Source organism: Molothrus aeneus, chromosome 9, assembly GCF_037042795.1.
Source record: "Molothrus aeneus isolate 106 chromosome 9, BPBGC_Maene_1.0, whole genome shotgun sequence".
Taxonomy (NCBI): Eukaryota; Metazoa; Chordata; class Aves; order Passeriformes; family Icteridae; genus Molothrus; species Molothrus aeneus.
The window spans coordinates 16,748,416-16,775,468 of record NC_089654.1 but is presented as its reverse complement, the minus strand read 5'-3'; the positions used below and the strand labels follow the sequence as shown (position 1 = coordinate 16,775,468).

The 27,053-nt window shown below is 36.9% G+C and overlaps 2 protein-coding genes across 2 annotated transcripts in view; one reads left to right on the top strand and one right to left on the bottom strand.

The window, feature by feature from the left end:
* The first annotated feature begins 2 nt into the window (after nucleotides 1-2).
* Nucleotides 3-18,098, top strand: GLMN (glomulin, FKBP associated protein). The gene is made up of 20 exons (XM_066555658.1): nucleotides 3-102; nucleotides 290-426; nucleotides 1,608-1,731; nucleotides 2,192-2,317; nucleotides 3,703-3,822; nucleotides 4,831-4,939; nucleotides 6,154-6,400; nucleotides 6,871-6,970; nucleotides 7,945-8,132; nucleotides 8,618-8,671; nucleotides 9,462-9,492; nucleotides 9,884-9,973; nucleotides 10,512-10,553; nucleotides 10,643-10,716; nucleotides 11,026-11,110; nucleotides 11,876-11,982; nucleotides 13,085-13,148; nucleotides 15,239-15,362; nucleotides 16,745-16,827; nucleotides 16,956-18,098. Exons 3-20 carry the CDS (start codon nucleotides 1,666-1,668, stop codon nucleotides 17,061-17,063), a joined length of 1,818 nt encoding a protein of 605 aa, XP_066411755.1. The 5' UTR covers nucleotides 3-102; nucleotides 290-426; nucleotides 1,608-1,665; the 3' UTR covers nucleotides 17,064-18,098.
* Nucleotides 17,480-27,053, bottom strand: part of C9H1orf146 (chromosome 9 C1orf146 homolog) — a 22,919-nt gene continuing 13,345 nt past the window's right edge. Inside the window, exons 2-6 of the mRNA XM_066555661.1 lie at nucleotides 25,395-25,505; nucleotides 23,088-23,181; nucleotides 21,834-22,002; nucleotides 18,666-18,744; nucleotides 17,480-18,214 (exon numbers count right to left, since the gene is read on the bottom strand). Coding sequence (XP_066411758.1) covers nucleotides 18,095-18,214; nucleotides 18,666-18,744; nucleotides 21,834-22,002; nucleotides 23,088-23,181; nucleotides 25,395-25,463 — 531 coding nt within the window. The 5' untranslated portion in view covers nucleotides 25,464-25,505 and the 3' untranslated portion in view covers nucleotides 17,480-18,094. The remainder of the gene's footprint in view (nucleotides 18,215-18,665; nucleotides 18,745-21,833; nucleotides 22,003-23,087; nucleotides 23,182-25,394; nucleotides 25,506-27,053) is intronic.

Sequence of the window (27,053 nt, the reverse complement as noted above, 5' to 3'; positions counted from 1 at the left end):
GGGTTCCTCTGGCCGGGACTGAGGCGAGGCGGTGCGGTGCCGCTCTCGGTGCCGGGAGAGGCGGCAGCGCGGAGCTGAAGGGTTCCTCTGGCAGGGGCTGAGGTGAGGTGAGGCGGTGCGGTGCCGTGCCGTGCCCTTGTGGCTTTTCATTCAGCCGTGTGTTTACAGGCTGAGGCTGGCAGCCTTTTCGTCCCAGCCTGGGTGTTGTATCGCCCAGAGAAGGGGCCGGGGTATCTGTTTATTAGGAGGAAGTTTGGTGAGTATTAATAGAACGTTTCACATGATTCAGATGCTGTCCACTTGCCGCTGAAACCTCCTAAAAGATTCAGCTGGAAACCGGATTAAGTATTAAGGCCGGAGACCATCTGCGAGCTCAGCCAGTAAATCCCTGCCACACGGTGGGTGCTTGGGGCGCGCTTCCAGGCTGTAAGTACATTGTGAAGTTACTGAGGGCTGAAAATGCAACAGTACTGGCGTTCGAAAGTATGTTAAATTATTTTGGTGGGATTAGTAACATTCTGTAAAATAAAAAGCTTAAATAGTACAACGTGTGATAAGAAAGTATGTGGTAATGATCTGGTTAAAATGACAGGCTGGAAAGGATAGGTTTCAGTGACATACAGATGTCAAAATGGGCCGTGAAAAATAGAAAGTGAGTTGTTTATTCTTTGAATAAGAAAGTCACACACAGATGCCTTTTAAGCTTTTGTGAGTTGTCCCCCTTTGTGAGCATCTAGATAGGTTCTTTATCTGTGTATTGTCTCATGTAGGTGAGCTGGTGTTTGGCCAGTGTCAGCCCACCACATTCGGTCAAACATAAGAAGAAAGGCTGAGGACATTGCATGTAGACGCCTGTGTTTTGATGAATAGTTATCTAGTTAACCAGGTGTAGGGGTAATTGACAGTCATAGTGATCATATAACCAGGTTTAGGCCCATGGCATTACTTAAAACCATAAAGATTATGACTGCTGCTATGATAGATCACAGAGGATAACCAGGCTTGATTGTATTTGTAATTCATGGTCCTGGCTACGTAAAACTTGGTATGTACTTGACATTACTCAAGTGTAGAACTTTGTTGCTTTTAGCAAGAAGGTTTTAAATTTTAATACCTAGAGATAAAAATCCACTGAACTAGTCCAACCTAGACACTAGAAAAAAAATAAATGAAACTGCATATGTAATCTTGACTGGACTGTGGCTATAAACTGGCATGGTGTTTGGATCAGTGCCTTCACATATATCGGGTTAGTGTGTTCCAGTCAGGGCTGAGCAGAAGCTCCTCTGGTCAGAATAGTCACAGAAAATGTAGTGTGTCATGGGTGTGCACACTTGCTCTGTGTGAGCTGCAGTTTTCCATGTATGTGTCACTGAAACCTTCACACTTCTTAAGATGACCCAGATAGTACTTGAAAAATTGTTTCCCTGTACAGAGAATACAGGTTGTTTCCTGTCTGTAATTCTGTCTCCTGCAAATATGGGGAGTAGAATAATATACTTTGTAAAAATGAATTTTCCCTTATTCTAATTATGTAGTCTTAATATTTGTCTAGATTGTTCTTATTCCTCCATTAACTTTTTTTTGATAATGTGATTATTTTTCAGCCTCTGTTTTAAGTTCGTGTGATATAATACTGCCCTCTTTAATTTATAATAAATTTTCATGCCAGAAGAACACAGTCAAACTGTAATGGCAGTTGATGAACTTCAAGCCATAATACAAAGATGTGTAAGTAGTTTTCTTTCCTTAGAAGTAACAAGTGTCAGTAGTGTGATTTCTTTTCATACATTAGAATTAAAGCCAAAATGCCCTCAAAAGACAAGTCAGTTGTTAGAACTCTTCATGAGGCAGCTGAGTTCAGCCTCCATGTTTCATTGACTTCTCTGTGGTGCTTATCCCAAGATGCTTGGTTATTTCTGCTTCTTGGAGATGGAATTGGTCTTGTACCTAGGAACAAAAGCTGGTAGTTGTAGAAAACACATCTTCCAAAGAGAATGCTGTAGTCTAGACTTAGTGGTATTGAAATACTGCCTTGTCTTCTGTAGTAACTTGGTAGCTTTTTAATATGTAGAAAATGTATAAAAGTTACAATGATACTACATTTAATTTTGAAATGAAAGCATGGATTTTCTTACTTCTTAATTGACTTTGATAAGTATGGAGTTAAACATTCATATTTTCTTTCTAGCAAATTCTGGAAGAAGCTAATTTCAAAGGAGAAGATTTTAATCTGTTTCAGGTAGCAGGTCAGAAGTGTTTGGAAGATGGATATGCAGCTCAGTTATTAGAAGTAATTCAAAATGAGAAAAACAAGGTGAGTTTAAGTTTGCACTACATATTAGTGTTTATTAACATCATTAAATATAAAACTGCTTATTAAGAGGCAAAAGCTACTTTCTCTGTGGAGCAAGGCTGTACATATGAATAGCTACTGAGTTGCTCTGTGTTAAGTGCACATAATTCTGTATTCAGGTAGCTCACAGAAACCCAAGCCATGGTAATCTTAACAAAGCCATTAATAACTCTTCTGTGAGTGAAGCAGAGAGAAAATGAAGCAGGAAAGCATAATGAGGAGAAACAGACAGTGTCCCACTTCCACAGGACAGGGATTTCAGGTGGTGTACTGGGTCCAGCTGGCATGCAGTTGGCTTTCTTCATGGCAGCCTGCATAGTGCTGTGTTTTTTTAGATTTGTGACCAAGAAGGTGCTGATAATACACCAGTGTTTCAGCTACTGCTGATCAGTGCTTGTGCAGCATCAAGGCCTTCTCCCTTTCTCCCTCTGCCCCCAGTAAGCAGGGAGTTTGGGAGGAGGCCCAGCTGGACAGCTGCCCCAAAGCAGTGAGATACTCCATACCATACAACTCTGTGCTCAGCAGTAAAGACATGTGGATGGGGACCCATTCCAAAGCAGCTGTTGTTTGGAGGCTGGCTGGGCATTGCTCTCCTCGTGGGAGTTGATCTGCAGCATTCCCCATCATGCTCTGCTGTCTTTTCTCTTTCACTTATTACATTGGCCTTATCTCATCTTCAGAGTTCCTCTGTTTTGCTCTTTTGACTCTTGCCCTGATCCCTCTGAGGGACAAGAGCAAGCAAGGAGCTGAGGGGTGCTTAGTTGCTGTTGGGGGTCAGCCTACCAGAAATGGATATAATAATATTGGCCAATTATAGGAGCCAACTAGGCTGATGCTAATTTGAAATACTAATGTCTGTGGACATTAGAGATACTGAAACAATATACCAAATTGAACAGAGATAAATAGGAAGTTCAGAAAGTGAAAGGTAGAATATTTTAGCAATGTTACATGGGGTTCACAATCTGGTTTTGAATTTTGTGAGTTTGGAGTAACAACTGAAAGTCTCAGTCCCCTCATGAATAATTTGTCCAAGTGTTCTTTCAGCACAACTCCTCTGCTCAGTCCTGTTTTAAATGTATTGTCATGGACATTTAGAAGTATATATTGACATGTCAATAATTAGAAGAAAACGATACAAAATACGTCGCTGTGTTTGTAGGTATGGGCAGAGGATACAATGTGTGTCAAATAATGGTAACAGTTGCTAAAGATTCAATGACAGTGGCAGTAATAGTTAGAACCAGGACATTGATCTGTTGTTGCTTTTGGTCTTTATGTATACAATCTTTCTGGGTTTAAAAGACATCTAGTTTTGGTTTATTCTCTGAATATCTGGTTTTTAGGTTATCATCAAGAATATGGGTTGGAATCTCATTTCTCCTCTTGTTAGATGTATTTTTATGTATAAACAAGAAGATGATAAGCGAGAACACTGCCTGAGGATACTAGATCAGTTGGCACAGGTATGGTTTTGAAATACATGGTTATGAGACAGCAATGTTAGGGAAGTTCTGCACAAAAAGGGGTGCTTGATCACTAATCCATGAAACTAGTACATCAAAGGCTGGTTACACAAACATGTTTATACAATTTGATTCTGACAATATTTGCATAATGAATCTACATCACTACTTGGGTAAGCTGCTCTTAGTTTAACATTCCCTCACCTCAGTTTGAAGGTAGAGAGAATTCTGAATTCATGGTGCATGTTCAGTGGGTAAGACTCTTTGTTTGGAAGTGGTAGGCTCAGCATCAGAGGTGTGGTTTTCACATGAAAATGAGCTAAGTTGATCTGAAGGACACAACCTTACCTGAGTTAGCTAGCAGTAGTAAAACTTACAGTATGTTGCTAAATGTGTTTTCTAGTATCTAATTCAAGGTTTCTCCCTTCATGTTCTCTCTTTAGTTGTTTCAAAACCATTCTGCACGACCTTGCCATTTTCCACTTATCTCTGTCTGAATAGTATTTGTTGTTCTCTATTCTATGATTCACTTGGAAAAGTCTTTTCCTTAAATCATTCACCCTTCCTCAATAGGAGAAACATTACCTGATGATTCTGATGGAGTATTTTAACCTGTAAAAGACTCATTTTCTTTCATTTATGCACTCCAAAAGTAACTTGCAAACTTTATAGCTTGAGTTAAATTCACACTCAAATTCTACTTCTCTCTCTGCTCCGAAGGATTACTTTGCAAAGGTACTGTGAGGTTTTTACAGCCCATTAAAATCAGGTTTAGTGTCAGTTTTTACTATTATATGTTTTCAGCTCATATGAAAGTGTACAACAGGTATGCTCTACAGTAGATGTTAATTGTAGGCATGTACTTACTGTTTCATATTTGTTTTCTTAAATCTTATCCTGGATGTTCAGATCTTCTCTCTTGACATTCAGGAACTTCTGTATTGCATGTGATTTATTTTTTCATTATGACCATTGTTATTTAAAATATGCATTGTTCCTCTCTTCCAGCTCTGCAATCCAAAGGAACTTTTTTTGGGTTTACTTGAGCAGATTGAGCAGACCTCTGGAGAGCAAGTGTGTCAAACTGTCATGTTATTGCTTCAGCCTTTGCAGACAGGTGGGATTCTGTCTATCATGTGATTTCTGAATTAAATTATTTTCTCATTTATTTATCAATTTAGTTTAGCCTTTGCTGGAATGACTTCAGAATAAATCCATCCTGTCAAGCTTTACAGTCTATTATATTCTGTAAAATAACACAAGGCCTAAATTTCATACTTATATTGGCCTGTTAGAAAAACATTTTAGATGGAACTAATAGCATCAGTTGAAAAAGCAATATTCAGCTATTTTTCATCATTTACAAGAATGTGGTCCTTTGGCAGGTGTGTAAAGCACTTTAGAGGTCCTTTAGAGGTGTAAAGCACTCCTACTTTTGTTGGAGAAATAAGGAATCACAGGGATTTGCGAAATTCTTCATTATTTGACTTTTAAAACATACAATTCTATTTTTTAAAGTATAAAACTTTAAAAAATTATAATTTTGATTGAAGCATGTTGAAATACTTTATTGGTGAGGGGGGATTGTTATTCTGGCTTACATATGAAAATTTAAAATGTTGGGTTTGGCCACTCTATGAGTAGGTAACAAGCAGTAGTTTCTGTTTTCTTAGATGAGATGAAATGAAGTGTTGTGTATCAAGTTGAAGTCTGATTGTAGCAATCTCCAGGACATGTTATTGTATTATGTTAGAATTTAACAAGAGAAATGTGTGACTTTTTTGGATAGCCAATCTGCAATTAGTCTGCACTGAGTCCAGTTAAATGGAGAGCCTCTGGTGCTGCTTCCTCAGCCTGGAAGAGTGTCTTGTTATTTTTGCCATGGAGTAAAAACCAGAGTCAGTTCTCAGCAGAAAAACTGGGCTGTTGTCTCTGGTTTTGCCAAGCACAAAAGGAGTCAAATAATAAATGCATTTTCTGGGCCAGATATGTATCACTTCACTTAGCCCAGTTCTAGAAAACATTTTTTTAGTCCTCATCCTGGTGCTGTGGAGAAAGAAAGAACATTGAAATGTGTGCCAGATTTAATATCTGTTATTTGCAAATACATGGCCATGTTAACTACAGTATATTGAACTAGGTGATGATGTTTAGTCTTGCTGGATTTGCTCATGTGATTTCAGGTGTCAGTCCCTCCCCTTCTCTGAAAACAAAATGGTTTTTTTCCTAGTCACGTTGTTTTTCTTCATGTTTTCCTCTACTGAGTTAGTAATAAGTTAATGTCTCAAAATGTTCTCTCTTCTTTCCCCTTTTTTATTTTCTTTTCCCCAGTGCTTTTGAAACTTCAGAACAAGAAGGCCTACTCAGTGGGTTTGTCATTGGCCATGATTATGAATCAGCTCACTCCCTTACCTGTACCTTATACAAAACAACAAATACAAGAAGATAAACTTGGTCTCTGTCAATGTTGTAATGCAGTGGTGGACTTTGCTAAACCTTTTGTGAATGAAGTTGTTAAAAATATGGAAAAATCATCAGAATACAATGACATGGAGCTGAAAGAAGAATTAATAAAATTGTGAGCATTTTATGTCTGTGCTATATCTTCCTGTAACTTAACAAAATGAATAGTAGACATTTATTATATAGGTAGCAAATAAATAATCTTTTAGTGTTTTACAATGCTGCCAACATATATCTAACTCGCGTGGGATTTTGATAAAGAACCCCTAAATAGATCTTATATATTCATTCTTTCTGTTTAGTAGAGGGAAATGGTAAAGAACTATTAGTTGCTGCATTGTGAAGCTGAGTTGGTATTCCTCTGTTCCTCAAATTTCTAACAGTGAGAACAATCATAGTCTGGAGGTGAAATCTAAGTAAAGCTTCTACAGGAGATGTTGGGTTTTTATTTTTTGATTCTCCTTGGAATACCTTGAATAGCAGCAGCTGATATGAATATAGGCATTATTCTTGGTCATCAATGACACTATCATAGTCTGTATTTGTGACTGTACTGGTGATTTATTCCACTCCTTTCTTTTCCAGCTGTATGCAAAGCCTGAAATACCCATTATTGGCAGCTCAGCTTGAACGCCTTGAGGGCATTGAAGAACATCCTTTTCGGCATTTTGCAATTGAAATTACGGTGAGCGCAGTGGGAATTGATTACAGTGTGTGCAGAACCAGTGGTCCAGCTCACCGCTGCCTGTCATTTGTTCTAGTGCTCATTTTGATTTCTGTATTGGTTAGTGGGGTGACTTAATGGGCTGTGGAAGGTATATCCTGCCTTTCCTGTTGGGCACAGTCTGAAACCATGTTTTTAATCCTAATTATGAATCAGCTTTTCTTCTCTTTCTCAGTAAACTTCTGTTTATGGCTGTAGGTAGTGAGAGCTGAAGCTAAGGGCAGGAAGTCATGCTTAGGCTGTATGACATGGTGCATAATCCTAATTTTCCAAAGTGTGCCATCCTGGATGTTAGGTCTGGACAACTCCCAAATAGTGAGCTGACCTTGATCTCCCCATTTCTCTGTAATATGTTCAAGAGGAGTTACACTATGTCCTCAGCCACATGGAGGGTGTGAGGGGGTAACCCCTGTAGAATTTCTGATGTACAAATGTCAGGGGTTCCTTGTGTTGTGCATCATGGGAAAGAAAGGCCATACAAAGCAAATCTAACTTTAAATCAGGGCTTGCCTTTAGCAGCTGAATGTTGTGTTCCATATTGATTAGTGAGAAAAAACCAAAGTACTGAGTATTCTGTGATCTGAGAAACACAGAGATTTTGTAACATAATGTTTTCATGAATCTGTTGTTACTCGTAGCACTGGGGATAAGGAAGCTGAACTAGGAGTTTGCAGGTGGTCTTCATTCTCTCTTTTGCTAACTTCTGTGTGTAACATTTTTCTAACACTAGTTCTTTTTCCTCCAGGATTTTTTGTGTGTGTTTGTATGCATATATCATAAATGCCACATATTTATATATTACAAACGTAACATTTATATTAATTTACATCCATGCTGTAGAAGAGAATGTATGTAAATACAGTTAGAGCTTTAAAACTTAATTGGCATACAGTTACTTTAAAGGCAACTATAGGAAATGTGTTTTTATTTTTTAGGACATTTTGTGGAATGTAGGAGAATTGATACCCTTAGTGTTTGTACATCGTAAAGGCAAAAGTCCACACTGGGAGAATCAGGAGTTTGCAGACATAGAGCGAAAGAATTCTGCTGATTCTTTGGCATGTCTGTCATACCTGATGTTTGTTCAGCATTTTGGTGTTGAATGCTTTCCAGTGGTTTTTAGGTAAGAAAAACCTAAAATTCTTTCTTGCTTATCGCAAGTCTGTACTTTGAAGATTTTTTCTGAGCGGAAGAGAACTTTATTTGTGAATAGTTATGGATGAAAACTGTATTTCAATAGTATTAATTTTATGTCAACATTTAAGCATTTATATTTTATGTAACTTATGTTACATAAAGAACATACTCCTGCAGATTAGTCTGGTGTAGTTTAATTTTAGATGAGCTGTCCTTTAAAAGAAACTACTATGATTAGTCACGTGCTGAAAATTAATGTGTATTAATTGTTCATTTACATATCTATAGCCAGTTTTCCCAAAAGAGTTCTTAACAGTGATTTGACTTACAATTTTTTGTCTATTTAAAAATCAATAATTTTAGAAAGAGATTTTAATTTTTTAAAAGAGTACTAATCCTGTCAAATATATTAATTATGTGCAAATGTATATGGCTCATGCAGTTTAATGTAGCTGGATTCTTCTCTTCTAGTCCTTCATACCTTCTGCTGTGCAATATGACACATATTGAAGTGCTGCTGAAAAGGTAGGGTTTGCAGGTCTAGATAGTGAATGTGATCCTTTACAGTAACTCATAAAAACAAATTTGAAATATTGATAAGTTCAGAGGAGATTTATGAACTGCAGTATTAAAATGGCAAGTTTCACTATAATATGGCTTCCCTTACTAAGAAGCAGAAGTTGTCTAAACATTTATGTATTGTTTTCATCTTGTATTGTGATAACATTTTTAAAAACATTATTCTGAAAATGTAAAATTAGTAGTTTAAACACATGCAGAATAATTAGAGTGTAGACTTACTTGCCCTTCTAAAACAATTATTACTAAAGGCAACTATTGTAAAAATATTTATGTATTCTGACATGATATGCAAAATGATTAAAGGTCAGACTTTCTAAAGGCAACCAAACTTTACTATATATTGTGATTATTTCACCCTCCATAAGCAGCAGTGTTACCAAATAGCTTCTAGCACGGCTATGGAAGGCAAGTTTCCCATTCTGACTGCTTGTAATTTAATTTTCTTTGGTAATCAGTGTCTCAATACCTGTGGGAGATGACACTGCTTTGGTGCAGGTGTAAATACCGAGAGGAAAAAAGTCATTTTTGACTGTGAAGAGATGAGTCTAATGTTCAATTTCTCATCAGCAAGTTTATTCTAAAAATCTTTGGGAAGAGTAACAAAGATTCTATATCTAAAAAATGGAATGAAAATTGTTGTGGGACAAGTTCTTGTTGACCTCTGTTCTACTATTTCTTCTGAAATATCAACTGTCTTTTTAATTCACAATTTAAATCTGATTTTTTTTTCTAGAACAGAAGAATCTGTATTATCTAAAGGACTTGTAAGTTGCTTTTTGAAATTAAATTTTTGACGTTAGAATGTTTTATTTTTTCAATTTAAGGAATGGTAAAACTTGGTAAATGGTAAAAATGGTAAAAAAAGGAATGGTTTGTCCTTCTAGGAGAGGTATAAGTGATAGTTCAGATAATAGTTCCAGAAATATTTTGAGGCTTAAGTATTTTTCAGTCATACAAATGCCTGTATTTATTGAACTTCACAGTCCTGCATAAATGTTTAAGTTACAGCTATCACCTATAATTAATTGCAGCTGCTTATCTGAATGAGTGTTTCTGAGTGAAGGCTGTTTTAGCCAAGAAATGTTAAGCTGTTAGATTAATGTCCTGTATGTGTGCATACTGTTGACATCTTTCTTTTCTTTTCTGCCCCTGCAGGATCTGTTTGAGAGCTGTTTATTGAGAATGGAAGATAACAGCCTTCTCCATCACTATTTAGAACTCAGAGGCTTTATTAATGTACCTCAGGTAATAAGAAGCAGTGTACAGGAGTCTTCAAAGTTTGATTAGAAATCATACCTAGCTGTCCTCTGGCTGTTTGAGAAGAGGGCATCCTACTGGACCTTTACACACCTGTGCTCTTGAATTGAAAGCTTCAGTGTCTGGCTATACAGAATTGTCTTTGCTACCTGCTGCAGCATGAAGTTCCAGTGACAATTAAAGCACACCCAGTGTAGGTGCAGGTCACTGAAGGTGCAGGTGGGCACAGATTTAGGTGGAAGGTGGTGCTTGCTCGTTTTTGTCTCCTTGCCAGCCTTGGCTACATTCTTGCCTGGAACCAGCAGCACAAGAATAGTGTTCTTGCAGATCAGCCCTGGGATTCTGACCACTGAAGCAAGCATGCATTTCTCTGATGAGCATCTTCTATTCCCTGGACATTCCCAAGTGTTCTGTGGGTTTTTTGTTTGGTTTGTTTTTTTAAAGTCTTGAGTAGATTTTAGTCAGTGTGATGTAACGTAATAATCTGTATGTAATTATAAACTGTATTTCCTTTCTTTGACTGCAGGATTTGGTGAAAATTATGACCCTTTGTCCCATGGAGCATATGGTATGTTAAATGGCCTACAGAATCAGTTGGATTCTGGCTGCTGAGTTAATTTTTTCAGAATTCATCTGAAACGTTTCTGTTTTCTTTAGAGAAAGAAGAGTTTAAATATTTTGCAGTTGTTCATAGACAAGTTTGATACAGAAGGAAAATACACATTATTCAGGTAAGCATCCAAGTTACTGCAGTTTGTGTGATATCAGCCCTGGTGCAGCTTAATTGCATCGATACATTGATCTCTGACAATTTCCATCTGATAAGCCACATTAATTTTATGATGTTAATGTTTTGATAAATCATGAATTTCAATTGCCTCATATAAAATTAGCTGTCTTATGTAACCCAGTGTTTAAAGGTTACATAGCCATACTGTTCTTCTGTGGTAAAACTCCCACTTAGCTCAAAACTGAGATAACATTCACTAACTCTATGGGCAGCTTTAAAGAGACCATGTCTTTATTTTGTTTGTTTGAAGGTGTTTACTGAAGACAAGCAACCATGCTGGTGTGGAAGGATACATTATTAAAAATATAAAGGATCAGATTCACTTAGCATTAACGGTGAGGCTGTTACTATTAAAGACCAAGTTGTCCTCTCAAAATTCTGTCAGTATGATATTGAGAAAATGTCTACAGCTTAAACTTCTAGTGGTACATTAAAAAAATGCACTTTGAAAAGACACAGAAGATTAGAAAATTTTATTAAAAACTTTGGCTTTTTCTGTGTATGCATATTTAGATTATAATTTTACAGTTGTATTTTTAATTGCAGTATCTTATTGTATTTTTCTAAGAAGTTACTATCTTTTCTGTGCTTGAAAATACATCTCTCCTAAAGTGAAACTGCTCAGTATATTGTTTTATCCCCACAGTTGCTCATTTTTAAAATATAATTCAAATATTACAGTTCAGATAGAATTATTATTTTTTTCTTTTATGATGACAGTCAGCATTTTATTATGAGTGCTTTGCAAATGATAAATCCATCAGGAAGAGCTGGGCTAGATCAAAGCCATTTTAATCTCATATTTTATAATAATTATACCAGAAAGTTGGGAAAATGAATTAAAACTATATGATTAACTTTCTACTATGCAGTTTCAGAATTATCTTACTACATTTCTTCCATTTCTTTCCTGGCTGACAAAAAAAATTAAAATTATGAAGAGGCTGTTTTGTGTACTTCACTCACAGGTCAATATTAGAAAACATTTCTTACAGGGTTTGATTTTTTTTTTTAAACATTTCTGTTTTATGCAAGTTATTGTTACAGTATTTAAGAGCTAAATTTTGTACTCAGCTGAACTTTTTTTTTTTTTTCATAAGGATTATGACAACATTTGGTTTACAGGACATCACCTCATCTCCCTTCTAGATTTAGCACTTTCCCTTCCAGAAGGTGCTGAGACTGATCTTCTGCAAAACTCAGACAGGTGAGTTGGAATCACAGTTACAAGCTTTTCTTCTTTCTTCATTATTAAAAAAGACTTTAAACTACCTTACTACAGTAATGTATGCTGTCATGTAATTAATGAGGTGACAACACCAATGTATTTTAAGGTTTTGCAGCTAGAAATGGAAATGGTCACTTATTTTAACCAGCTCTGTGTAGAAGAATGTCACAATGCTATCACATTAGTTTTAACAGTAAAAAAGCATGTCCTCCTCCGTTCCAGATGTGAAATGCCATAACCAGTGGGTAAAGCATTATTTCCTCAGGAATGTATGGTTTGTCAGCTCTCTGCAGAAGCAGCTGAAGGAATAAAAGCAATGGGGTGTGGTATCTGATATCATACAGGGGAATAATAATTAGATGCAACCTACAGTGCAAGGCATCTTTGAGGCAGTTTCACAAATTGATACAGGGAATCTAGAATCTCATGAGTAAGATTACAGATCCACCTGAACAGTAAATAATTGCATTAAAAAAGAACAAACAACTGAAATGTGTCTGAAAAATCTTGTGTATATAGGATAGTTCTTCCTATATGATAAGTAATATGATGCTGCTTGTGCTTGTAAATCAGTGGGGAGATAATGTCCAGATGGACACATGCCTGCTTAAAGAGCCCAGAAGTATGATGGTTAACTGTACTTGTTATCTGAAAAAAAACAATTCATAATCTGCTCAAAAGTATGGTAAAACAAAAGCAAAAAAAAATTATTTTAAAAAGCACCCTCAAAAGTAAAAATTCAGTACAGTAATAAAGAAAACTGTCACACTAGTTTCAAATCAACTTTGGCTCACCAGTGATACATATTCTAAATCCTGTGCTAAGGCTCTGTCTCTTGAGAGGATTCTTTCCCTCCCAATCACCAGCCCTCTGCAATCTGATGGCAGTTTCAGTTTTACTTGCCAAGTGTGAACTGTAGTATGGACATCACTGCCCACGGTGCTCTAGGTGGAGCTGTGCTGCTCAAAACATGGGCGCTTGCTTTTTGTATAGATGGGTTCTCCATAGCAGCATATCTGCCTAATGGACAATGAAGAATTACCATCCTGGTAAGAGATATCTGTCTGTTTGTAATTCACAGGATTATGGCATCACTGAATCTGCTGAGGTACTTAGTCATTAAGGATTGTGAAAGTGACAATCAAGTACGTACTATTTGATTTGAACATGATTGATTAGCTGAGAGGTGGATTCACATGAACACTGTTATCCTTGATTCAAAAAACGTGGGTTTTGCATTTTTCTTTGCAATGGTTAGTTCCCCAGAAGTGATGCTTTTATTAAGACATTAGGAAATATGTGATATGGTCCTTTGTTTGATGAAATTGTTTGCATAGATACTGTTCCTATAAACCAACTAATCCTTTTACTCTGCCTGTTGAACTGATCTATATCCATAACAATAGAGTATGTCACCACAAAATCACATACCCAACAAATATTCTCACATGAAAAAATTGTTATTTTTGCTTATTTATTTGCTGGTATCCCTCAAACCACCAACTGGATATCTTTATAGCAATAATAACACAATAATATCATCTACTGTTTTCTAAAATACAGAAAAAAAATCTGATCTACTTTTAGACTAATTTGAAAATTTATCTAGGAATAAATTTTGTAAGTACCCAATAATGTTACTAATCTAATTAGAATAACAGTGAAATAACTAGTACTGATTGCTGAAACTGTAATGAAAATGAAAAGCAAAAATAGCTTTCAGTGGGTGCATTTATAATTTACTATTTATTTAGTTATTTTACTAAATTTACTATTTATTTAGTTATTTTACTATTTATTTACTAGTTAATATTGGTAAACTGTATCTGTTTGTCATATTTAAGGGGTGATTACTATTTAAGTACTCATAGTGGTCTCCTCAGTTACATGTAAATACATAGCTTTGTAAGAAAAGTAAGAATTCCTCTTTTATTATTAATAAAAACCTACACATAGTAGCACTCAGCTGTTCTAACAGTGCTGTCTAGTACCTGGCAAAAAGAATGTCCATACAGTTTGAGGAAAAAATAGCATCACATCTTCTGAAGATTTTCCCTTAAATTTAGCCTCTGTCAGTTCTTCTTGACTTCTGCCCTGTCTCTCTTCATACAGTGCAAGTGAGGCAGAAAGAAAATGCCTCCTTCCATGTCAGTTCAGATATTTTGATTGCTGTGTAGCAAGCATTTTCATTAATCAAGTTTAAAAATAACAATTTTTCTAGAAAGTTCCTTTTTTAAACCACATTCTGGTGGAAGTAATTACTGTTCTTATTTGAACTGTTAACTGTGTCACCTAGTATTAAAAATCGGTGAATTTTCCACTGTTGTTAGTGGATTCACTGTATTTAAAATTGAAAATTCTTATTTTTATTGTCCTTATTCTGCCCTTTGAGGATACTGCCTGAAGAAAGGAGTTGTATAAATGGCTCCTATATACAAAGCAGCCTTTGTGTCTTTGGATTTGTTTCCTTCTACAGCAGTTTGTAGCAAACCCAAGCTTATTTTCCTCTCTGTAACCCTGAACAGCCTTGGTTTTGAGCATCTTCCCCTTGCACCTCCTGCTTCCTGAATGCCATTATTGTAACTCCTTTCTGCCCATGTCACACTGGGGAGAATTTTGTTGTCACTGTGGCTGCCTTGCTGAAGGATGGGAGAGTAGCATATCCAGTAACATTCCTACAGTACTTTTAAAATGCAATATAGACAATTGGGAAGCATGCTACTATCACAACTTTCATTTGACATCACAATACAGTGTTAATTCAGGAATGTGAATTTGAATATTTGTTCTGTTTTACTGCTGAATTATCTGAGAGGAGCCTACAACTGCCATTTCCTTGCTGTAGAGATTCTAGCCTGAGGAAGGGCCTAAAACCTCCCCTCCAACACATCCAGATTCTTTCAGCTTTGCTTACAGGAACAAGCTGAAAATGTGCATTTCCATTGCTGTAGTTACCAGCCTACACACTTGGTCCTCCCTACCTCTGCACCTTTTTTTTTTTTGACTGCTTCATCAGCCAATCAACAAATAATGTAGGGGAGAGGAAGAGGAGCTAAAATACCCATCACAATGCTGTTCATGCTTCAATGCATGAGTCTGAATTATTTTTTTCTCTTTTCCTCCCAGCACAGAAGTATATGTTATAAAGACTAGTCAAAAAACTTGTGCTCAAAAGCTTAGTATTGCAATGCTTCATTGAAACTGTTGTGTAACCTTCTCTGTTCTGTTTGACTAGACTGGTGTATGGACCACACTTGGCAAGATAGAGCAGAATTTCTTAAAACCACTGCGTGTAGGACTCAATATGTCAAAAGCACATTATGAAGCAGAAATTAAAAATAAGAAAGAAAACAGAAAAGGTCAGTTTTTGTTGGTTTTTTGTTCTTAGCGTTGTTCATATCTAGAAACTTTGGTAATCCTTTGGAAATGAGGAACTGGTGAATGCTGCATAGATCAAATTTTTTTTAACTGTTGCCACTATTCCAAATTTCAAATAATAATTCAGTAGTTGCTGAATTAAAAATTTTCATAGTTGGTCAGAAAAATCTGAACTTACCTGTCATCACATTTGTAAATCTTATGGAAACCTGATAGAACTGTCACATGAAGACCTTCAGAACTTGTTCTGCATTTATACTTTTGATTTTAATGTTACGAAGGAGAAACTAAGTTTCTCTGAATACATAACCCTTAGGTTTCAAACCAGGTGTGGGAGGGTTAACAAGAGAAAAAATAAGTCACAGTTGCTTTCTAAAGCCTGAAGCATTACATTCATTTTTTAAAATACTTTTTTTTTTATCTGACACACAGAATCAGATTCTGCTCTGGGTTAAGCAGGCACATTGCATGGGGCACAAGAGCTGTAGCTGCTTTAGGCAATCTTTTTGTATGTCACATCCTCTGTTCCTTGTGGTCTCCAGTATAATTAAGATAGTCCAAGGAATTTGTGTCTGCTACTAAAAATGTCAATACAGCTTTTTGCCTCTAGTCTTATCCTCTTCCATTGCAATCTATGTACTTATGAGGCAAAGAAGGGGACTTTTTTCCTCAAGACAACCTGTGGATATCTCGCTAAAGGGAATCCTTCAAAATTAATCAGGAAGCTTTTTCTTAAGTCCCTCTTACAGTTCTCTAGCCTTTGACAAAATATAAAGAAATTTGAGTTTGGGAGAGAACATCTAAATTGTAACAGTAAATGGTTTAGGTTTCTTCCCTTGTGTTTAATCTTTGTAAGCATTACACTGAATTTCAAATATGTGGTCTGAATGTAAGAGGTTTTTCCCTTCTTTTTCAGACTTGTCCTTGTAGTTTAGCCTGCTGCAAGTAATCTGTCTGAAACAGAGAAGCCTGCAGCCTTTTCTTAATAAAATAAGTATTTAATGTCTGGATTCATTAAGTCAAGCTAAAGACTCCTACTATCTCCCTGGATGTGGAAATACTAAAAATGTATCAAAACCAGGCCAGATAACATTTTTTTCCTTTTGAAGAGCATGTGAGCTCTATAAAATTAGTTCCAGTTGCAGATCTTGCCTGTTCAGTAATGTAGGAATGTGTGTTATACAAAGTGTAAAGATATCACCCAACTCCAACTGTCTTCCTTTTAAGGTTCAGCACCCTCTGCCATGTGTTTTGTCAGTCCCTAGATTTCTGTTCTTAACAATTGCTGTCATGAAATGTCGATATTTTAAATATTCCTATAATTCTAAGGGTCATGTTGGTTTCTTCATGTTTTCTTCTACAGAGGCACACAGTTCTAACACAGTTTGCTCTGTAACTGTTAGTGGGGAAAAGATGCCTGCCATGACTACTGGAATGCAGCTTCAAGTGAGTTTGCACTTCCCTTCAGTCACTCAGAAGTACTGACTTTTTTTTCAATGTGGAGACAAAAGTAAATATTAAATGGGTAAAAAAAACCCTAATAAAAATAACACTCATCTTTCTTGTCATTTCAGGTTTTACACTCAGCTCTCTTCACATTTGACTTAATAGAAAGTGTTCTAGCTCGGGTAGAAGAACTTATTGAAGTGAAAACAAAAGCTGCAATGGATGAGAATAGTTAAGGCAGCTGAAGTGTTTGGATTAACATACTCCTGACAGGATCTTTGGACTATGAGACTTCAGTTGCAGGGGAGGCTACGGCCCTGTAAAGAAGAGCAGTTTAGAGCGGCCTCCAGAAGAATTGCAAATGCTGCTCTTCAGAAGTCTCATTGCTGTTTTTTATTTTCTTTTGCTCTTGTTGCATGTGATTTGCAGATATGGTCTGTTTACTCCTCTTCAGAATTTGATGCTTTTTCTTAAGTTTAGAAACCAAAAAAAACAAACAGGTGTGTTCCTCTCTGTGGCAAGGAGGTATGGCTAGGCATTTATTTTTTTAATTTTCAGAATTTGTTGGGTAATAGTTGCTGGCTGGTGTTGTGAATTACTAAGATTTTTATCAAGTGATTGAAGAACCACTAATTCAAAAGCCCTGTTTAAGCAAAAGATATTTTTATTAGCACATTTCCATGTTGACAAACAAGTTTCTCTATTTGCAGCCAGGACTGTAAGGTACAGATAGCTAACACTATAGAATATACTATGTATAGATAGTACAAACACTGTGGCAAAGGAAACCAGGTTTAAAGAAAAACAACCTTGGGCCAAATAAGATGTAAGAACTTCGTAACATAACAGATAACACTTATGTTTAAAAAACAGTGTAAGGTTGCATACATATAGCTGTTGTTTTTAGGGATACCTGTATTTTGGAATTGTTTTAATCATCCTTATCTCTAATTGTACAGCTTTCTTTTAAATACAGTAAATTTTTTTGGGAATTATTAATAAACAGATGAGCCTCTAAGGTCAGAACCAAGTTAAAAATAAGGATGACTTTCCTATTGTGCAGCTAAACCACTTTTTTTCCCTCTCTAGAAAGCACATTTGGTATCAAGTATGCTATTTTTCATTGTATAGCTATTTAATATGAATTTTCATGCCAAATGCATATGTTGTATGTAGTATTTTGAAATGAAGCTATATTTTTAAGAACATTCTCTATTTTGTTTAAAATGTAGCCACTCTATTTATGAATAAAAAACCAAATATTAAGTTAATTACGGTGCGATTGGTACTCCTGAAGCATCTTCCAAACTGGACTTTTTTCTATTATTTGGGCTTTTGTCATTTCTATTTTGCAACGAGTATCATCTGCTTGTGGCTTGGAAGTTACCTTAGAGAAAAGAAAAATGAGTAGAACAAAGTGACTTTAGGTAATAGAATATTCAAGATTTTATTTTTCCAATAGTAGAAATGCAAAATTATTTAGCAGTGAAATTTGATTTTTGTGTTCTCAAGTAGGTATTCAGGAATGCTGTACACAGAGGTGATAGTATTTCAACGGGAGTTAACAGTAAGTGAAGACATCTTAACAGTGGTAAATAGGAGCCAAAGAAGCTCTTAGATATCTGATTTCTTTTCTTAGATGCTATTAAGAGCTATTAAGTTACCTTTAACAGTATTGACTCAGCTAATCCATCAGAGCACCAGTTCTACCTTAGTGATTAATGGATTGTGGTCAGTATAACCTAAGAAGTTCCATTAAGGAAAACCAAGTATTTTATAGTTCTTGGCTTTTCCTGAGTAACACACTAATATTCTTAAGTGTATGCAACTGGACTTACCTTAGCCATAGTTAGCATTAATTTAACAGTTTCAGCAGGATTATGAACTGGTATTACACGTAAATTGCTGCCCAGGAATCTGCACATCAAAATAAATAAGGTTACTTTTAGAATATATATTTAATTTGTTATGCCATAAAACTCAAACAGCATTCCCACATGAAGTAAACAGCTTTTTAGTGTGCAGTTTTACTTACAGGGAAGGCTGCTTTTATTTTGAAAGGCAAGTGCAGCATTCATGCTGTTTGTAAAGCCATCTGTCCCATTTCTGTACCACTTATTTAGGTGGGATTTGGAAGGGCTCATTTCTTTATCTAGGTCTCTTCAACAATCAATCAGCACTTCTTAAGCATGTGTACATTCAGAGATCTAACCCCTCTTCTGTGTTATTGCTGAAGGCATTGCTCACTGGCAGTAAAAATATTTGAGTTGTTTTTATGGCTGTGGAAGAGCACAGCAAAGTATCTAAAAACACTGCTAAAAATACTTCAGAATTTGAACTAAATCTTTGTAGTGTACTATAAATGAAACAACCTGTATTCCAGACACGATTAAGATAATGGGATAATTCCACTACTTTCATGTAAAGACTTGTTCACTCAATACTTTAACCTAAAATTATTTCTTTCTATAAATAGTGTTATTAATATGCATTCATTTTGAGAAGGGGATCTGAAGATTTAAAATAGTAGCATGAGTTGTTATTCAGTGAGATTATGGAGGAGAGACATCAAAGCTTAGGCAAGCACAGAGCCTCTCCCTAAGAATTGCACCTTAAGTGTGTCGTAACAATGAATTACATTTGCTGCTGTTTTCTGTTGTAGAGCTAAAACAGGAGAGGGACTTCACAGCAAAGAATGAGGAATTTTAAATAACCAAAAAGAATTTAAATAATGCAGATGAAGTGCCCAGCTGCTCAGTTGCACAGTCCCCTGTGACCTCCCCTTGTGCCCGCCACCTGTTCTTCCTGCAGTCTGGCTGATGACTTGGAGTCCTTCACATTAGGACCTCCTGCTGCTAAGGTATCTCAGCTGAACTTGTCTGCCCTTGCTTCTAATTAGCAAAAATAAATGTTACAGGCACTGTCCTTCTCTAAGCATAGGCACTCGGGTCTCTGGTGGGTTTTGCAAAAATGTGATATACGAACAAGGGGTGGATTTACATTTGGAGATTAGGGAAATAAATTGGTGCAATTTTGCTCATACTAGAATGGGCTAAACAAAGCATGAATGAAGAAAGTGCAGCAAAGAAACAATTACATGTACTTACCTAGATCCATGAAAATCTGTTTCTAGAAATAGTTTTGCTTCCAATAGCAGGAGGTCTAAATTTAGTGTTGTATGGACAGAATACTGGTCATTTGAACATGTCTTGCCTTTCCTCCAAAGTATTTAAACTTACCATACCAATGTACTAAGGTTTTCTGTGGAATGCTCATTTAAGCTGGGATGGTAAACACTACTTATCTCTCACTTCCTCCTTACTATACACAACTCTACATAAAGTGTTCATGTTGTTAACAAGAATCCTGTAGTTTTTGTTAATAATAATAAAAAATAATCCTTCCCCAACAGCAGCAAAACCATAGATAAGCAGAAAGAAGCAGTAATAGAAGACAACCTGACAATACTAAGGAACTTTGTTTTTTAACAAATCCAGCAGGTGGTTTGTAGTTTCAAAGAACATGGCACAAGTTTTAACCCCCCCAGGAGAAGCTCAGTCAGTGATTTACAAACAGTAGCAGAACTTCAAGCTGCCAGGTGATAAAAAAAGCACATGCATTTAAATATATATATATATATATATATATATATATATATATATATATATATATATATGTAATTGTCCTTTGTCAACATCAATTTGATATTGCTTGCAATGAAAAAACAAATTTAATTTTAATAAAATTACTGACTTCCCAAATGGAATACAGTTCCAAAACATCACATTTTAGTCATCAGCATGTGCACAAAACCCATCGTTCATAACCACAAAGTAGATGGAGAATTAGCATTGCCATCACCTCAATAACGTGGTCTTGTTGAATGGTGCCTGAACTTTTAAAACCTCTCATGAAAATTTACAACATTTTCACAAACGGGTAATAGATTTCTTACATTTCATCTCATACACTCTTTATTCATTTGGCAGTATGCCCAGGATTTAATGGAACTGGTGCTAGTTACTTAAGAAGGAAAAGATCAAAGACTTCATTAGAATAGTCACTTCTCTGAGGCCAAGAGTGACAACCAACTGCAGTTAGAGCTACTGTACCTGCAAGAAAATAGTTCTGACTACAAGCATGGAGCACAATCTGGTCACTGTTGTCAGCTGGTATGTACTAAATATGCAAGTTTTCAGACTTCATTAGAAATCAGAGGTAAAGGTTTTAAACAAACCAATTTTAATATAGTTTTATACTTTTGGTGTAAAATAATGTTGATTATTTAATTGTTCTCGCACAGTGTAACAGATACTGTTCCAAATATTTTAAAAGTTGGTAAAAAAATCTGCACTTTACACTACAGCCTTTTCTCATGATGTAAACTTGCCTGCTCTGTTTTGAAAATGACCATGAAAATATGGTTATAGAGCTAAGAAAATTGTCTAATTTTCCAATTAGAAAAAAAAAATTAAAATAGTTATACTACATAGCCCTAAAATGATTGAAAGGAATCTTATTTGCTATGTTTTGAGGAACATCCTCTTTTGTTACCTGTGATATGTCAGATTGATTCACTTGGTATTCTTTTTACTTGCTATTAATAAATGCTTTAAATAATTTTTTACAGTGAATTAGTAAAATAAAATTGGTGTATTCCTGAAATAATTCACAAAGGGTAAGATTGGAAAGGACTATAGCGTGTCAACTCCAGCCTCCCTGCTCAAGCAGGGTCATCCCAGAGCACACTGCACAGGATTGCATCCAGATAGTTCTGGAATATCCCCAGTGAAGGAGCCTCTACAACTGTTGTAGGCAATCTGTTGCAGTGCCCAGTCACCCTCACAGTGAAGAAGTTCTTCCTCGTGTTCAGGTGAAATTTCCTGTGCATCAGTTTCTGTCCATTGCCTCTTGTCCTATTTATTCCTAAAATAATATTTCCAAATACAAGACTGCTATTTCATGTCTTCTTAGCAAGATAAAGTTCAGTTTGATTGAAATCATACCTTCTCTGAATCCTGAACATGACACTCCATTCTTCTGGTCCATGAAGAGCAGCTGACAAAACCAAAAAGCTGTTCCGATGGATGTTTATGAACTTCTGAATTCTTTTGGAAAACTCTTCTTCCCCTGTCCTGAGCAAGTCTTGAGTGTCTGACAGAATAAATGCAATGCCTATTGAGGAAACTTCTGTAAGTGTACAGGTCATGGCAGTAACGGGATTAAGTTCTCACCACAAACTGGAAAGCACAATTCTTAAAGCAACCAGTAGTCTGAAACACAGTGGAACAGAACATGAAGGAATTTCCACATCTCTGACAGGGAGATTTGGCCAGTGATTACTATTATTTTTTAGATAAAACTACAAATATCTCAGGTTATTTTTCTACCATAACATCTAAAAACCACCAGCTATTCCATCTACTCAAAGTAGGCACATCTGACTGCCTTTGAGAGCACATGCTTCAGGAACAAGCAACTGCTATAATGGAATGAATTTGGGGCAAATGCAAGGGCTGACTGAAAAGCTCAGGAAGTCCTGTTTGTAAATGAAAGAAACAGCTGTAAAATCTTAAAAGTTAGCTAAACAGTCTACCATGAAAAATGAACTTGCATCTGTCAACTTAAGCTGTTGTGAAAGGGAAAGTTAAGGCTGAAGTTTAGGAGGGTTAACACCTGAGCATACAAAAGTATGCTAGTCCTTAGAGCTCAGGCACATGGAAGTATCTCATCTACATGTCTAGAACATCTTCTGTTCTAGAAAGGAAAACCAGCTGTTTCATGTTTACAATTTCAGTGATTTCCTAATCAAATCCATTCAAATAATCCCTTTCTCACCTCCTCTGCCACTATTAGCTGTGCAAAATCAACTTGGAAGTTGAAAGCCAGTGGCTCTTACATTTACACCCATGTATACTAAAGATCTTGATGGCAGCTTACATGCTTGTGGCATTTAGCATGTTTGCTCAGTTATAACACAAATTTACTGAACAGTTCAGCTGATGATCACCAAATCTCATGTAGCTGTTGTATAACATGTCCAAAAAAAAAAAATTACAATGAAAGTGGTTAATCCCCAACATTATCTGTTTCATCCTCTGATTTACATACAATCATAGCCCAACTCTTTCCACTACTGCACAACATCCCAACAAGGTAGATTTCATTCAGTTTAGTGTAGCCCACAACTAAATGACTGCCCTGACTCTGTACTTCTTTGGATTTGATGATTTAAAAGCATGAACTTTAAAGTAGTGTACCAGAAAGAGGAAAAATCACAGATCCAGTTTCCACTGATTCTGAATATCGAACTCGGTGTTGTTGCCTCTGCAGAACTGTAGAAATTTCATGATCCTAAATAAATTTTAAAAGGTTATTTTGAAAAGTTTTCAATCAACAAGTTAGAAATATTCTTAAAGCATCAGCTGGACCACCCTTTGGCACTGTTGTTCAAAAAGTATTTCTTATTCCACTAAAAATTAAAAAAGTACTAAAATGTTAAACATGATCAGTTTTGAAGTATTTGATTGGAAGTTACAAACACTGAATAATAATTATGTATGTGTATGTTCAGTTTGTCTTAGGAAACTATTGCATTATGCATAAAGATCTTTTTTTTTACAGTCTGTTTTGGTAAGATGTGGTAATAGAGGATTTGCAGAAGTGAGGATCATACAGTAGCGTGTTTCTGTGACTGGTTAATTAGGCTGCATTATTTTCACAGATGTCAGCATCTCAGCTGGAAAATCGTTCAGAAATTTTGTATGGAACATGATTTTCTTTAAAGTTTTTTGACAGAAAGCAATCCACACAGGAAAAGTAGAACATTGCACTGTGCAGCATAATCATCTACAGAATGGAATGTGTTTGGATGTATTTTTCAGCCTGCAAAAAGCATTTCTGCAGTATGTTCCACAGAAGCTGCACGAACACACATATATTAAAGGTTAAATCACTGAGACTTTTTAGCTAATACCATGTTCTTTAACCTCCCCATTCAACACACAGCCAGCCTGCTTACGTAGGGAAGTGCCATGATTTAGTGGAAGAGTACAACAGAAAATCTGGATTGCAAGTGAACCTTGAAGGAGACATTAACCAGAAATGTCACGCTTTCAATTGTCTGGAAAGGGTACGCTCAGTGGCAACTGCTTGTAAGGTTTAGCTACATTTTGCAAAAAAATCTCAGCTTCAGAGCCACTGCTGAATTATTTAATGTACAAATATAAATAACATCTATATGAAAATGATAGCTCATAACCAAAACTGATACAGAAAAGCTGTAGGTGCACAGTTTGTGGTAACTGGGGCTGTGGCTGAGTCTCATCCCTAATGGGTACAGCTGTGAGAAGCAGGTGAGCAGCACTGACAGCAATAAGCCAGGGAGTGCCCAGGGGCACTGAGCAACCACCAAAGGGAACAGAGGGCACACAGGTGCCGTGCATCAACAGGAGGGGATAAAAGGTGGGGACAAAGAATAAGAAGGGCAGATGGCTGCAGCCTTCTGAAGTAATGTGATGTTACTCTGGATGGGCAGAGACCTGAAGCCTTCTGATGTGGTAAGGTGTTGCTCTGTTTTAAAGCTTTCTGAAATGGTATGGTGATACTCTGTGTATTGTGGCTGCAACAAAAAGCCATCTTGGATTTGTATTCAGTTCCCTCCATTGCTTTGCTTATGAGGAGGCCTTACTAAGAGCAGTAGTTTTGAGTAGAGCTGGGGGTAGGAGTGAGTTATGCTGGTATAGCTGATGAAATCACTGCCATCCATTACCTCCCACCATATTATGGCACAAACACACACAGTTTACAGGCTGTAAACTCCAAAATGAGCAGGCAAGTAAGTATAGGCTTTAAAGTGAGGTGATTCAGGAATTACTTCAACATGGTTCAGCCATTTACACAGCAGAGATGGGATGATGATAACCTCGTCAGCCAAGCTAGCATAAGACATCCTTGCTTGTGAATCAAAGCTCTCTTGCCTCTAAATTCTCTCCAGCTGGCATGAAATTGCCCTCAGCTGCAGAAGCTAATTACCAGCTCCTTGACATACCCTTTCACTTTACTTGGGAACAGAGTCAAGGCTTCTGATGTTAACAGATAAAAAATACATATTAATATCTGTAAGACTCAGTATTTTAAACTGAATTATGTACTTACAGGGTAATGGTCTACCCCTATTTGATACTGCATAGGAAAAAATAAAATATTTAGGGAGAAATTCAGAAAAAATTCAGCAACATTTCTGATGGAATTATTTATAGAGCAAACTGAAAGCAGCATCAGTGCAGTGCAAAAATGATGAGTCAGGAGAATATCCTAAAGCAGTGTAACTCAGAATAGCAGGTGGCAAGAATACTAAACAGATATGGAACTAGCTAGGAGAAAATACAGTTGCACACAAAAATAACCAGTATTCTAATAGAAGCAGTTTCAGACTAATATCTGGCTTATCCTGAAAAAAATGTATTTATTGCCATTGATTAAAATATTTCCATATACATAATATAGGAAATTCTTTCAACCTTTCCTAGTGAGTCAGGTGCTGGCCTTGACAAGGGCTGTCCTACCTGCAGAGCCGTGCTCATAATGACCGTCGTTATCCACCTTGTCTGCTCCTGCCCACAGCTTTCTGTCATTTTCTTTCAGTGGTTTAATAGCTCTGCAGTGAGGTGTCTCTTCTGAAAAGTTTGAGAAAAGAGAGACGACAAATATTTCCCGCCAGTTAACGAGGTGAGATGTGTGAAGCACAGGGACACATTAAAGAGCTGATTAAAAAGCAGCGGAGCGCCGGCAGCAGCGGGAGGAGGCCGGGAGGTTCCCCTCAGCCTTTGCGCCAGCTGCTCCCCATGCCAGCCTCAGCCTGGCCCTTCCCCACCCCGAACCTGTCCTGGGGCAGCGCTGGAGCCCCGCGGCGCCTGTGGGAGGGGCAAAGCGAAGCGGGAGCCGGCAGCGGGGCCCGCCCTCAGGCCTCAGCCCTCACACCTCAGCCTCACGGCCCAGCCCTCAGGGGCTGCCCGCGGCTCCGGGGACTGCTCCTAATGGGCGGCCAGTTCTGCAGCTGTTTGTGGGTAAGAACAGGCCAAGTTATTTTCTATAGAAGTTATATAAACACAGAAGTTTCCCAGGACAAAAATGCAAAAGCAAGAAACTGTTGTATTGCACTAAATCAGGCATGATTTCTTACAAGAGACAGCGGCTCTTTCAGTGAAAAAGAAATACTGAATGTGTTGAACTTTCTTTTTTAATCATGGAAGAGGAAATAACACTTCCACATGGTCAGGAAGAGCTGGGGTGCTGAACCATTAAAAGCACTGGTACCCAGCTCTGCTCTTTAGCCAGGCACGAGTCTAGTTTCTCATACTGTCTTCTGAAACTGGTATTTTTACCAAAAATCAGATATTTTAGTAAAAACTTTTTCTTTTTAATCACTTTTAAAGCATTTTAAAACAGAAGAAACTAGCCTCATTTATGTATTTTTAGAATGTAATTACAAAGAAATACAAATACTGGATTTAGGCTCCTGATAGATACCTTTTTTCCCTGGTAGCCGCTTACTGTGCATGAAGTTGGACACCCCCAAACTCAGAATATCACTTGAGAAGCACCAAAGGACAATGATGGGTAAGTGTGGGACAATGAGAAAAACCCAAATCTTAACAGAAAATGCTTCCTATCAGTATTTTGCCTCCAGTTGTTACATGTTTACTCACGTAAATTATGCATGTTAATTACAGTTGGCAAATATTTATACCAGAAAGTATTTCTGCTTGTCACTTACATTTGACAGTAGCTGGTCTTTGAAATAAAAATAGGGCTTGTTCTGAGACAGAAGGTTCTCAGCAGAATGGACCCTGGACCCTGCACTGCCTCCTGTGTGAGGGCTGCCCTGGCCTAATGCTCGTCTGGGACATGCTGAGCCCCTGGGACTCTGCCCAAAGGACAATTCTGATAGAAGTTTGTTCTGCAAGACCATTTGAATATTTCACAACTTGGCTTTCTCTTTTTTTTTTTTGAGCCTGAATGTCAGAACACTAATTAAGTAGAGCTCGGATTCAAAGAAAATAGATTTTTCTGAATTGTGTGTTCTTCATTCTTCTCCACAGAAGTTTCCTTTCCCAGAAGGGACTTCTGAGGAAAGCTATCTGATGAGCTGAAGTTATTTTCCTACTTACTGTTACCTCTGCTGTGACCATTTCTGACATTTGGCTAGTCTTAGCTTTAAATCT